Source organism: Quercus suber, unplaced genomic scaffold, assembly GCF_002906115.3.
Source record: "Quercus suber isolate HL8 unplaced genomic scaffold, Cork oak 2.0 scaffold_26, whole genome shotgun sequence".
Classification (NCBI taxonomy): domain Eukaryota; kingdom Viridiplantae; phylum Streptophyta; class Magnoliopsida; order Fagales; family Fagaceae; genus Quercus; species Quercus suber.
Genome location: NW_027069491.1, coordinates 1,347,860 through 1,361,530, shown reverse-complemented (window position 1 = coordinate 1,361,530; position 13,671 = coordinate 1,347,860). Strand labels below are relative to the sequence as shown.

At 37.1% G+C, this 13,671-nt stretch overlaps 1 protein-coding gene across 3 annotated transcripts; it reads right to left on the bottom strand.

The window, feature by feature from the left end:
* Positions 1–220: 220 nt before the first annotated feature.
* LOC112039321 (methylcrotonoyl-CoA carboxylase subunit alpha, mitochondrial) lies at positions 221–8,738 on the bottom strand. Of its 3 annotated transcripts, none has more exons than XM_024072184.2 (16): positions 8,316–8,738; positions 7,327–7,448; positions 6,937–7,084; positions 6,183–6,320; positions 5,807–5,902; positions 5,663–5,722; positions 4,760–4,852; positions 4,571–4,682; positions 3,644–3,748; positions 3,323–3,459; positions 2,578–2,812; positions 2,334–2,500; positions 2,017–2,133; positions 1,631–1,873; positions 1,439–1,534; positions 221–556 (listed from the first exon to the last, which is right to left on the bottom strand). In XM_024072184.2, the coding sequence occupies exons 1-16, from the start codon at positions 8,673–8,675 to the stop codon at positions 548–550; spliced, it is 2,238 nt and encodes a 745-aa protein (XP_023927952.2). In that variant the 5' UTR covers positions 8,676–8,738; the 3' UTR covers positions 221–547. The 3 variants fall into 3 exon arrangements, with proteins under 3 accessions (XP_023927952.2, XP_023927951.2, XP_023927953.2); XM_024072183.2 differs by having other exon boundaries at positions 221–603; positions 8,316–8,737; XM_024072185.2 differs by having other exon boundaries at positions 221–603; positions 2,334–2,497; positions 8,316–8,736.
* Positions 8,739–13,671: the final 4,933 nt, after the last annotated feature.

Below are 13,671 nucleotides of genomic sequence, written 5' to 3'. Positions count from 1 at the left end.
TTTTAATAGCCTTAAAGCTCTAGTAGCATAAATAGACAATTTCGGCTTTAAGGTTAAATTTGAAATTTGGAACTTCATAGAAAAAACTATACAACGTGATATTTCAATAGTTGGGGTTAGGGTGGATTGGAACCTTGGATGACTTTGTTGGAAACGCCAAGATTTGAGCTACAATGCTCTTTGACATGTAACAAACACCAAAAAACAACAACAAAAAACATACTAAGAAAAAAATAATAATAGTAATAATAATGATTGTTTCTGATGGGAGGCTAATTAAACTGACTGGTAAAGACAACAGCTCACCAGCTCAGAAGCACAAGAACACTACAATTTTTATTTTTCATTACTGAAAGGCCTGCAAAAGTTCTATTATTAAATCTTGATGATGGTAAAATTTTATTTTATCTATAGTAAACAAGGGATATACATCAATTTTATTACAACAGAAATGTAGTTAGAGCTTCCACTGACTCCTCATTTGAGCACAATTCTTATGAGCTCGATCAATATTTGTCAGGAGAGAGAACGTAAAATCATGATGGTTCTACTGATCCTGCCAAGCACATATAATCTCTCGTCATCATGATGGTTCTACTGATCCTGCCCAAGCACATATTCTAACCATAATTAATCTACAAATTTAAAGATCACCAACTGAATGACTCTGACATTTCAAAGAACAAATATAAGAGCTTAAATCGTAATCATTTTCCAATTGAACATAACAACAAACTGGCTAACAAGTTATCAATTCCTTTCATGCATCCACCTCTCTGGTAATGTTAAATACTAGCTACAACCTAAATACAATGGTGAATTATTTTGTCCATAACTAAAAAATTGACAAATTATTTTTTGAGCAATGAGCCACTGAGGTAAAAATCCTGATAATCTCTAGAACTTATATATGCATGCAATTGCAGTATATTTGACACATTAACACCGAGTTTGTATTATTTAAAAAAGTGTTATTCTTTCAACATTAAAACTGAGGTTTTTATGCAGTATATTTTTAAGCAACAGTACCATATTTCATAAGAACATCTGCTCACAATAGTGATGTATGGACTGTTCTAGGTTTTTTTTATTTTTATTTTATTTGGAATGAAACATACTCACTCTTGATATCTTTAAGTTCATGAAGACTGCATTCAGCTTTAGCACCACAAGGGAGAAACAATTTTTAAATTTGTTCATTTTCATCCAATAATTAGTTTACATTTGTACCACAAACAAGCAAAAGATACAGAGCATTTAACCAAACCACATAGTGCAGGCAAAAGAGCAAATAGTCAAATAGTGTAAGAGATCCACCAGACGATACCATTCTATTCTCAGCATTTGCAACTACCAGTTATACATTCGGTTTATTCTGTTGTACCAATTCCAAATCTATTAGCTCATATCTAAGTGTATCAAAGGGCAAATAACTGACCTTGACACTGAAGAGAACACTACCATCAGAAACTTGCTGGCCAGCTGTAACTACAAGCCCGTGGACACTCCCAGTACATGGTGCCTTTACAACATGCTTTTCAAGGGAAGAAGAAAAATAATTCAGTTCAGCATAGAAAACTTTTGAAAAAGGAATAATTAGATGCAAAATGAAAGTAGCATTAACACAAACCTCCATCTTCATTGCCTCCAAGACTAATATGGGTTGCCCTTCCTCCACTTGTGTCCCGTCCTTCACCAGAACTTTGACTACTAAACCAGCCATGGGGGCCACAACAGTTCCCTGGGGGTGGGATGCTGTATCAAAACTGGGCTTATGTTGGGCTTCATCATCACCAGACAACTCGTGTCCTATTTTCTGTCTGAATTGATGATGATGTGACCCACGCCATATGTGTATGTGCTTTGTTTGATCCTGCTAGCTCAAATTGGCAATCAATAATTAGTTATACTGGAATTCTATTGGGAAAAATCAAGAACAATGGAAACTGTATAGAAGAGAGTCCATAAATTAATTTATCTACACTCCTAAAGATGCATGCAGAGAGAGGCTCCTACCTTGAAGTAAACAGCTAAACTGACATCCATGCTTACATCATCAGCTTCAACTCTGAAATCATGGTTACCTAGATGTGTTGCTTTGACTTCAAAACCAGGGGAGCAATTTTCTCCTGTCTGTATTTACATATACAGCAAATTGAATTGTGCCAAAAAGAACAACCCTATATTGGATATATATATATATATATATTTTTTTTTTTTTGTTTGGGGGGGGTGGGGGGAGAGAGGAATAATGCTCTCTTAAACATAAATCACTTCAAAATTACTGGCCAACAAAAACCATTATCTTAAACACATTACAAATGGATGAATACCTCAATCAGATAGTTTCCATTTGGCTTATAAGTAATAGAGAGTGTAAGGACATTTGAACCAGCACTATCAAATTCATTCTCCCATTCAATTTCCATTGTATGCCTAGCACAATGATGAACTCTGAAAGGTGGGGACGAATACCATATGGAGAGTGAGTTGTTGCCTGCTGAACGCATTGGCAGACGTAAATATCTTTTAAGAGAAACTACCATATCCCAAGAAAAGAATGAGACCTTCAATTACCAGGGGAATTTTCTTTCGATAGAGAATGTTCCATTGAGATAACACACGCAGCTACTAGGGTTGCATTAAATCTAGCAGCTTCATGTGCGTCTTTTGCTGATACTGCATTCGTAGGAGAAACAAAGAGATCATCTTTAAAGTGTTCAATGAAATGAGTTTCTACATCGCCATTCTCAAATGCCCAATGTTTCACAAGTTTTTGGAGGAAATTGATATTGGTTGGTAAACCTGCAACCTAATCAAAAGATTTGCCTTAATGATTCAATCAGGATTAAGTCTGTCTAAAAGATAAAATACATCTCAAGAAGAAATTCACAGTCCAAAAATAGTTGAAACTTTCAAAAAATTGTAGAACCTATAGTTATGAGGCAATAAACCTATAGGATCCCGGGAATGGCACAGAGGAAACACAAGATGCATATTAAATAGAAGCTATTGCACAAAAGTAGAATTATATATTTTGGCCCTTTTAGGGATCTCCCCTCCCAAATTTGATATGTAGAACCATCCTGACCATCTGAACAAACCTTTTTACAATTTTATCAGACAAAATTCCTGTTTATCCAGAAAATAGGCATCATACTTGGAGTCATCCCCATTGAGTATTCATTGCCTAGAGATACCTGATAGAATTATCTAAAATGTGTACAACTTGGAAATAAATGCATACATGTGCAACAGCCGTAACGATGACTATAATAGACTCATTAAGATTGTTATGTTGTAATTCAGAAATTGAGTATACCTGAAACTTTGAGAGGCAATCCTTTAATTTTACTAATGCTGCAGCACGATTTTCTCCCCATACTACAAGCTTAGCAATCATAGGATCATAATGCATGCTAACAGTGTCTCCTTGTTCAACCCCAGTCTCAACCCGAACTGCTCAAAGACAGATTCCACATAAGCAAAACAAAAAAGAAGTAGGAAATCTTAATAAGTTATATAAGGCAATTGCAATGTTGTAAGCAGGGAAGGACAAAGACTGGCTATTTTCAACAGCAAAAGTGTGGGCTGAAACATCTTTTACACTATATAAGTAGCATAGATATGTGATGCAAATGACCTGTTGATGACACTGGAACAGGACGATAATGATGAAGAACTCCAGTTGCAGGAAGAAAACCTTTCACTACATTTTCAGCATATATTCGGGCTTCAAAAGCATGACCTGTCATGATAATGGGAAATTATTATTATTTTTTTAATTTATTTTTGATAGGTAGGAACGAAATTATAAAAATCCAGGATCTCTATACTGAACATTGCATAATGTGTAAACTTAAATATGGAATTCAAACCCATTATGAGCTTCTTCTTTTTTGTAAATTGTTTAATTTTAATTAATTAAGAAGTGTTAGTTTATGAAATAGATCTATGTTAAAGACGCATAATAAGAACTAGTAAAATAATGAAATCCCAGAAATAATTCAAGTATTTCATCAGAATGGCCCTTCAAGACATAACTGTAATAACATAAGATGGACTCCTTTTTTCTTTTTCTTTTTTCCCCCCTTTTGGTAACTAAGATAGCAACTTAATTATACAACCTGATTCATAACTATCAACTTTATAACTAAAAACTGCAGTCTGCTATCATCAGTTCAGTTTATTAGCAGAAAAAGTTTATATTTTCAAATCTGGAAGTCATATTTTAATGTTTAGGTTGTAAAGGCAATAGGGGAGCAGAGAGAATTAAAGATATTTCAGTTATTTATTCCATCTTCTAAGCAACCAAATAAAGCAAAGGATAAAAGGATTTATTCTAAAACAGTTCCCATCCAGCAGTTGACCTTTTCTTCATTTTTATGGGATATAATAGCGATAGTAGGAATGTGGGGTGGCCTTCCCCTTCTCATGGTTAATGCCAGTCAAGCCATTATTTAAAAGTAGTCTAGGGTCATATATTATAAATAGGTAAACAAGCATAGAGAAAAAATAGAAAAGGAAAGCAAGCAAGATCAACTCTACACATTCAAGAGATTATATTTACCTGATAACGGCACCTGTGACTGACTCATGGGAAGAGCTTCTCCATTTGCAACACGGATTTGCCACTCTACAAGATCTTGACCAACAATCATCTCAGTCACAGGATGCTCAACCTGCATATATATGCTCCTCATTAGGATTCTGTACATCTTGTGGATTTTAATAGAGAGAGATAGATTGACAACATTACCTGAAGACGGGTGTTCATCTCCATAAAATAAAATTGGCCTGAGATTGTGTCAACTATAAACTCCACAGTGCCAGCATTGTGATATCCAACTGCCTTTATGTATCAGATAGAGACTTCATCGTAGTGGTAATTAAAAAAGGAAAATAAAACACACACACACACACACACAACAAACACAACAAAAGGGCAAAAAGGAAGTACTCAAATGACAAGTCTGTAAAAGGACAAGGTGCTATGCATTGAAGATACAACTTCAACATGTGAGATATAATCCAAAGTTTAAATAAGGCCACTACAAGCATGTTTAGACACCATAACAGACATGCTACCATAAGAGAAATAGAAAAAGAAGAGAGAAAGGGGCACAGATTAGAAAAATATTCTACAGGTCAAGTTTTAAAGCAAGGCAAACGAATTAGAATGCTTGCTTGGGCAGAATTTGGCACCTCAAACCACAAAATGCCATCCTGTCCAAAAACTTTTAGCTACTTATAAACTCCCAAGTATCCAATCTATCTTGTTACCCTCACCTTATCAAGCTGTTTTGTTTGAGTAATGTTTTCTGCACAATGTATGTAAAGTCTCAGCTAATTAAAAGTCTTTTGTATGATAAACCTATCAAATGGAATCCAAGATAGGAAGTTCTTCAGTTTTTTTCTTTTCCACTATCACAATAGTATTAATATATTTAATCAAAAGTGGTAGCTCAATGTAAAATATTCAAAGAGTCAGAGGGGACATTATTGCATTAACTAATCATTGCAGTTCCCCAGAGCATATATGTACCTATCTACTCACATGCATTCACGTGTTCATAACCAAGTAATGCAATTTTCAAACAAACTACAAACATCAGATTATGAGCATAAATATTATATAGTTCAACAGATTAGGAAACCTCACCTTGGCTGCAGAAACAGCAGCTTGACCCAAGTGGGAGCGGAAATCAATGGAAACATTTGGCTGCATTAATGAGTGTTCCATTACAAATCTAGAATAACTACAATCACAAACCAGTACAAAAAAAAGCCAGAAAGCTATCATTACAGCTGGAGCTTCTTCAATTATCTTCTGGTGTCTTCTCTGCAAACTGCAATCCCTTTCATATAAATGAAGAACATTCCCGTGTTTGTCCCCAAATATCTACAATAAACAGAGGAGTATCTACAATCAATATGTAATTTTGATTGACAATCAGAGCATATGATGAGTATCAGATTGACTGCAGTTTACTTGTCTACCAAAAATTTATAAAATTTATTTTCCACTAACTTATGGAGCCAGAGTTAATTTTATTCAGAATTAATATCCACTATAGAGCACCATAAGAATATTAGAAAAGAAATGGTTACATTACATTACAGTTATAATCAACTCCTATTTTGAAAAAGAAATACTCACATTATACAAAGAATGACAATACCTGAACTTCTATGTGCCTTGGCTGTGTGATATATTTCTCCAGCAATATTGTGTTTATGCCAAAAGAAGCAGCAGCCTCACGTTGTGCTCCCAAGAAAGATTCAATAAATTCATTTGGACTGTTTACAATCCTCATACCCTATAAAATGAACAATCTAAGAACTTCATGTGAAAAGAAAACAGAATTTCAGTCATGACAAGGAAAATCCTAATTAAAGCCCTTTTCTCCTTCCCCGTTGTAGCGGCTATACCAACAATTTTTACTATTGAACATATTAAACAGGTGGACGTGGCAAAAGCATGTACTGGACAAGATCACTATCATAAAATATGTAGCTATGTTTAAATTTCTGAACAGTTACATCAAATATTTACTTTTTATGGATGTTGCCATTAAATTTGTGACCCTTGAAACCAAGCTGAAGTGCAACTGGCAAGAAATAGACTCCTTAGGCAAGAGTTTAGAACAACCTATCTGGCTTTTCAAATCTAACCTAAATCAATACATCTCTTCCCTAGAGTTTTCAACTCAGACACATGGCAGATTGATCATTCTGATGAAACATTACATGAAAAGGTCCCCACTAATGTAACAGGACAATGATAATAAAAATGCATGGACATCATGACACACATATTAGGTAAGACATTTTACATGTATAGGTTTTCATATATGTATTTTGCATCACCATACCCATAACACTAGCACCATTTACAATTGTAGGAAATATGTCAAAATAATAATAGTCACACACCTTTCCTCCTCCTCCATGAGTTGGTTTTATTATGATTGGGTACCCAATCTTGTCTGCTTCTAACTTCATCAGATCTATATCTTGTTCATTGCCATGATATCCAGGCACAAGTGGTACCCTGGCTGCACCCATTATTCTCTTTGATGCACTGTTAAGTAGATTAAGCGTCACTAAGTTGAGAATCTGTCCTTTATAAATAGAAAATTTTATTGCACAGAGAGGGGTAAGTTCCCAAATGCATGTGTGTGCACATATTCACACACACACACACACATGCTTGTAAAAGAATTAACAGTAGTTACAAATGGGAATATTTGAGATCATAACAGAAACGGGTGTCTGGTTTATGAACGTTAAGAAGAAATTTGGTCAGAAACCAGCAAGTTGTACCTTTTATCGCCCATGTCACGGATTGCAGATGCTGGAGGGCCGATAAATTTAAGACCTTTATGCTCACAAATTTGAGCAAAATCAGCACTCTCCGATAAGAAACCATAGCCAGGGTGGATAGCCTAATTATCAAAATAAGATATCCACTCTGAAAGCATGTCCTTGCAATGTCCAAAATATTAAAAGCAATTAATCATCTACTAGCGATACAAAGCCATGCACAACAAGTATTGAACATCAGCGAGGCAATCAAAGTATCAAACAAAGAAAATGTAATAACAAAACACCTACATATCCACCAAATGTAGGTGTTTTTAGGGCTAAAATACCAAGCAAAAGCCATCTACTATATTAAAAAATGCTGACTTTTACATCAATCATCATCACTATATATGCTATTACAGTTTGATAGTATTAATCAGTCAACACAGAAGCAATTCATCACATTCCCAACAAAGAACTTAAATGTCCATTACGTGGGACCCACATAAATCCTATGTAATGGGATTACATGCATGAATATTTATTAAGATGTCAACAAAATATTGCAGAGGTTAGGGTACATGTGGAGTTGCAAACAATGATTATGCCATCAATTTGTGCACAAAACTAATGCAAATGGCAAACCTCAAAGCATATATATCCCAATTGACAAAGCATATTTTGATTTTCGAATATCTTAATACATATTTACACAAAACAATCTTATTTTGAACAAGTTTTAGATCAGTACAATTCAAATAGTAATGTTCTAGAATCTAGACGTTAGCTAATAACTATATCCATTATTCAAATACTACTACTATAGACATTAATTAGAAAAATGATAAATAGCACAAATTTCAGTAAAACTCAATGGAATTGAAATTAACTTCAACGATCAACAACATATGCATACGCAGCTCAAAACAAGACAAATTCAATTTCTCTAATTTTCCCGCACTTTCTCACCAACCAAACAGAGAAACGAATTCCTTTCTCTAGCTCACCTGCGCACCAGTGCGAAACGCAGCGTCGACAATCGACGACGCATTGAGGTAACTCAACCGAGCCGGTGGAGGACCAATAAGGACGGCCTCGTCGGCTGATTTGACATGAAGCGCGTCACGGTCTGCGTCGCTGTACACCGCGACGGTCCGAATCCCTAGCCTCTTCGCGGTCCTTATGATTCGGCAAGCGATTTCGCCTCTGTTCGCCACGAGAATCTTCTCTATGCTCTGTGAAGAAGAAGAAGAAGAAGAAGAAGAAGCAGAGTCGAAGAATAAGCGTGATTTGAAGAAGAAGAAGAAAGGTTTGTGATTGTGTTGGTGTTGGAGCTTTCGATGGAGAAGGGAAACCATGGACGCCATGAGAGAGACTCTATGAGCTCTGCGAGTGAAAACTGAGTGTGATTTGCATTGGGAAATGTTAGTTAGATAAAGAGCACGATTGGGATGGGTATTTTGGTCATTTCCTTAGGGTTCAGTATGGGCGATTGTGTGCGGTAGAAATGTCGTTTCGCGATGTGGCGTCATGTGATTGGTTTGGAAATATTGTCTTGATTTGAATCTGGATCGGAGACTTGTTACTGGATTTGGATCTGACGTGCTTCTTCGTTTCTTTCGTTTTTTTTAATATCTTGTCCTGATGTGTTGCTGACCTGGTGACCTGTTCCTATTTAAAGCATTCTCATAAGCTCTCTCATAAAAAAATGTCATTTTGACATATCAAAAATCTACTATATTATTTTAGTACATCATTTTATAATTTACCATTTATCACATCTTCTATTCTTCAATTCTATATATTAAAATAATATATTCCAGTATTAAAATAAAATTAAAAAAACCAACAATATATAAAAATACAAAATAAAAAAACCAACCACCCCTACCACAACCCACAGCCCACCCCGCTGCCAGCAACCATCAAGCCCCACCCACATCCCACCCCCCACCTCTCACACCAAAATAATACAGCAGAACACCAAAACCACCACCACAAAAAAAAAAAAAACAAAAACAACAACAAAAAACACAACCAACCGCATCCCACACACCCACCCACTACCACCGCTAACCCACCCACCGCTGACCCACCCACCCATCAACACCCGACCATCGTCTCACACTAGAACCACAGCAGAACACCAAAACCACCACCAAGAAAAACAAAAACAACAACAAAAAACACAAAGATTGGCATCAGGTGGCACAGCGAGGCTGAAGGAAGAGAGAAAAGCCACCCACTGCCAACCCACCCATCAAATCACTGAAAAAAAAAAAAAAAAAAAAAAAAAAAAAAAAACCCACAGCAACAAAGATCGACATCAGGTGGCATGGCATGGCGAGGCTGAACGGAAGGGAGAAAAGCCACCCACTACCGAACCCACCCATCAAATCACTACAAAAAAAAAAAACCCACAGCAACAGAGATTGGCATCAGGTGGCACGGCGTGGCTGAACAGAAGAGAGAAAACAACAACAATTAGAATAAAAAAGAGTGAAAAAGAGATCGGTTGATAGGAATGTTGAGGAAGAATGAGAAAGGAGAGAAAAAAAAAGGAATAAAGTGATGAGAGAGGAGAGAGAAAGATGAATAAAAAAATAATAAACGGAAATGGCATTTTCATCCGTACGCTCTCAAAAATGAGAGCGTACTGTAGCATGTCTCATAATTTTAGCACATTTACACACCTGATAATGTTCTGTTTTTGGTGTTTGGTGTATTAAATGTGCCAAATATTTGGCATTTGGCACACCTGATGAGAATGCTTTTATATATCCATCTTAAATTTAGGTTGTGTTTGGATGACAACATTCAGATTTGGATTTAGATTAAAAATTCATTGATTTGAAATCCATTGATTTAAAAATTCCTTATTTGAGATTTTTTTTTTTTTTTTACTGCAAAGATAGAATTTTTATTGAAAAGACAAAACTAAGGTTATAAACTCCCCACGAAAGTATATTAGGCTTACAGTTACCATACAAGAAAGACGAAAAAACATGTAGGTGCTTATCCAGGTCCTACCACATGCCCATTCAGTCGCTGGTAGTCATGCAGATACGTTGTAGCTCCGTGTAGGATGTCCATTGGTTGGGACTATATATCTTCAAAACAAAACCTATTTCTTGCCTTCCAAATGGCCCAGGCCACCATCGCCTAGGTTTCCATTTCCTTATCAATGAGCTTCTCCAGTTGTCAGACCAAAAGGAAAAAATTCTGCACTGCCGCCCCATACTTCTGCAATCTCCCTTGAGCCACCGCCCACACATTTCTGGCCAAAGGACACTCCCAAGGCACATGTCCAATAGTTTCGTCGATCTGGCCACATATCAATCACAGCGGGTCTAGTGGTATTTTCCTGCAATAGAGATTTGCACGTGTAGGGAGTATATCGGTGCATGCTTTCCAAACAAAGTTACGGATCTTTAGTGGAATCTTCAACTTCCAGATCCTACACCAAAACCTCTTCTCATCCCTTACCGATGAATGCTCAACCCTGGCCTCACCTTGCAATTAAAGAGCCACCTGATAGGCTGTTCTGACCGTGAATTGCTGGGCTTTATTCTCTTTCTAGTAGAGCCTATCCTGAGCATGTGTATTATTGAGTGGAATGCATAATATATCCTCTTGCGTGGATTGCATGATGGTAGCTTGTAGCAACAGATGGTTCCACTACATGGAGTTATGGATGAGGTCCGCCACTTTCATATTGGTATTAGCTCTTGGCTTAAACAGAGGCAACCACTTGTTGCAGTTAACTTGAACACTTTGCCCATTACCTATCTTCCACATAGGCCCTTGCCGAATTAAGTCCCTTGCAGCTAGGAGGCTACGCCACTTGAATGATGGGTTATGGCTTAACTTAGCGTCCATGAAAGATAGCAAGGTTGCTTTGCTAACATATCTGGCTTTATACACTTGAAAGAAGAGGGAGTGTGAGCCAATGACAAGACACCAAGCTTGCTTTGCTAACATAGCAAGGTTAAAAGCATTAATGTCCCTAAAACCCATACTACCCTTATTTTTGGTGTACATAGTCTATTCCAATTAATCCGATTGGATTAATTTTCTTTTCATTCTGTGTTTGTCCCACCAATATTTTGCGAAGATTGAGTTGATACCCTCACACACATTTCTTGGTAACTTGAAAATGCTCATAGAGTATGTGGGTATTGCTTGGGCCACTGACTTGATCAAAGTCTCCCTACCCGCCTTTGATATGGTTTTTTCCTTCCACCCCATCATCTTTTTTGTTATCCTCTCTTGAACTTCCTTAAATGTGCCCACCTTTAATTTACCCCCAACCATAGGCAGTCCGAGGTACTTTTCACAATTATTCATGATTTGCGCCCCCATCAACCTCCGAATCTCCTCTTTGTCCCTTTGGCTTGTATTTTGGCTGAAAAAGAGAGTGGTCTTCGATCTATTTATGGCTTGACCCGAGGCCTCTTCATATTGTGTGAGTAAGTCAAGTAATTTGTGGCATTCTCCTATCTTTGCTTCACAAAATAGTAGGTTATCGTCTGTAAAGAGGAGATGAGAGATACGCACTCCACCCCAACAAGAATAAATGCCCTTTAATCTACTTGTATATGTTGCTTTTCGAATCAATGAGGATAGCCCCTCAGCACACAACAAGAAGAGAGATGGAGATAAAGGGTCACCTTGTTTGATATCTCGAGTTGGTGTGATGAAACCCTTTGATTCCCCATTAATGAGAATCGAGTATAAGGCTGTTCGTATCATTTCCATAGGCAAGTTCACCCATTGTTCAAGCAGCCCAATCTTCCACATAATCCATCGAAGAAATTCCCACTCCACTCTATCATAAGCCTTGCTTATATCCAGTTTCACTGCCATGTGATCGGATTCCTCCTATTCCGCATACAATAGAGCATTTCAAATGCAACAGTAGTATTATTTGTAATGAGTCTATCAGGAATAAAAGTACTTTGGGCGTCAGAAATAACATTGGGTAAAATGGATTTAATCCAGTTAGCAAGAACTTTGGATATAAGTTATTGTACAACATTACTCAAACTTATGGGAAGAAAATCTGTTATATATTGTGGGTCATTCTTTTTGGGAATGAGAACAATATGTGTAAAATTCATTTTCTTCAAGTATCTACTCGAGTGCAGGACAGATAATATAGCGAGGGTTACATCATGCCTAACAATATGCCAATATTTCTAAAAAAAGAAAGAAGACATACCATCCGGACCCAGTGATTTTGATGGGTATTGATGATGCCGAAACTTACAATTCACTTCAAGTTCCTATAAACGGCACCAACTGATGATGCCGAAAAATCACCAGTGAGCCATACAGTACTCGCATGCTTAAAACTACACTCGCACAATAAAAAGAGAAGGCCTAGCAAAGGGCACCGATGTGGTGCCGGCCCAACACCCTCCGAAGGTCAAGTTAAATTTTTTTCACAACTCTAGAGTGCCAGAGCTGGAATGAATTATGCATTCCTTAATTTGTGAGGATATTAGGGCTTTTATAGTAGTAGAGGGTCAACATCTCTTCTTTGGATTAGAAGTCTTTTCCTTAGAGGAATCCTTATAAGCGTACATTGCGGAATCCTTTCCTTGTAGGAGACCAACACTAAACGTGGGGTACAAGATATTTCCTTATTTACACATACGTGGTGGCCAAGTCCAGATTATGTCAGAATCGTCAGCTTTAGTGCCGTCAGCTTTCCATCCTCCCTTCATTGACCTCATCAGCTTAAAGCTGTGGACTTCATATTGCCTTGTTGATGGACATAAGCAAAGCCGACGAGTTTAACTTGGAACGCCGTTCTATGCTTCTACTTTGGTGAGTGTATACTTACAATTTTATCCTTATCAGCTGCCCTTTACTCTATATCCTAGGCAACTTAAACTGACAGGTTATGGAGTTACACTTTTATTGCTAATTTTCTACTTGCCCAAGAGAGAGGGAAAATCATTTATGGGCGACTCCTCGAGCAGCCATTATTAAATGCTCGGACATGTGGCATACTTTGGTTGGCTCTGCTTCTGAACGAGGGCGTCACTTTGTCTTCCGTGCATTTTCCCCTTTATATATAACCCGCCTCTCTTCCTCATTTCTTCTATTTCATCCTTGATGATTTCTTGAGAGAGACTCGTTGCCTTTACTCCGTCAACTTGTTCACTTCATCGCTTGTGCTACTACCGTTGCTTTCGTAACCGTCACTCGCTCAAAAGATATTTGTAAGTTTTCTTTCCTTATACATGTGTATTTTATTCTAATTGATTAACTCCATAGTAAGGCCATCATCTTAGGTTCTTAGAATGGATCCGTCACTTGTAGGTAGTCAGATGTTAAGTGACATGTCGAGTGATC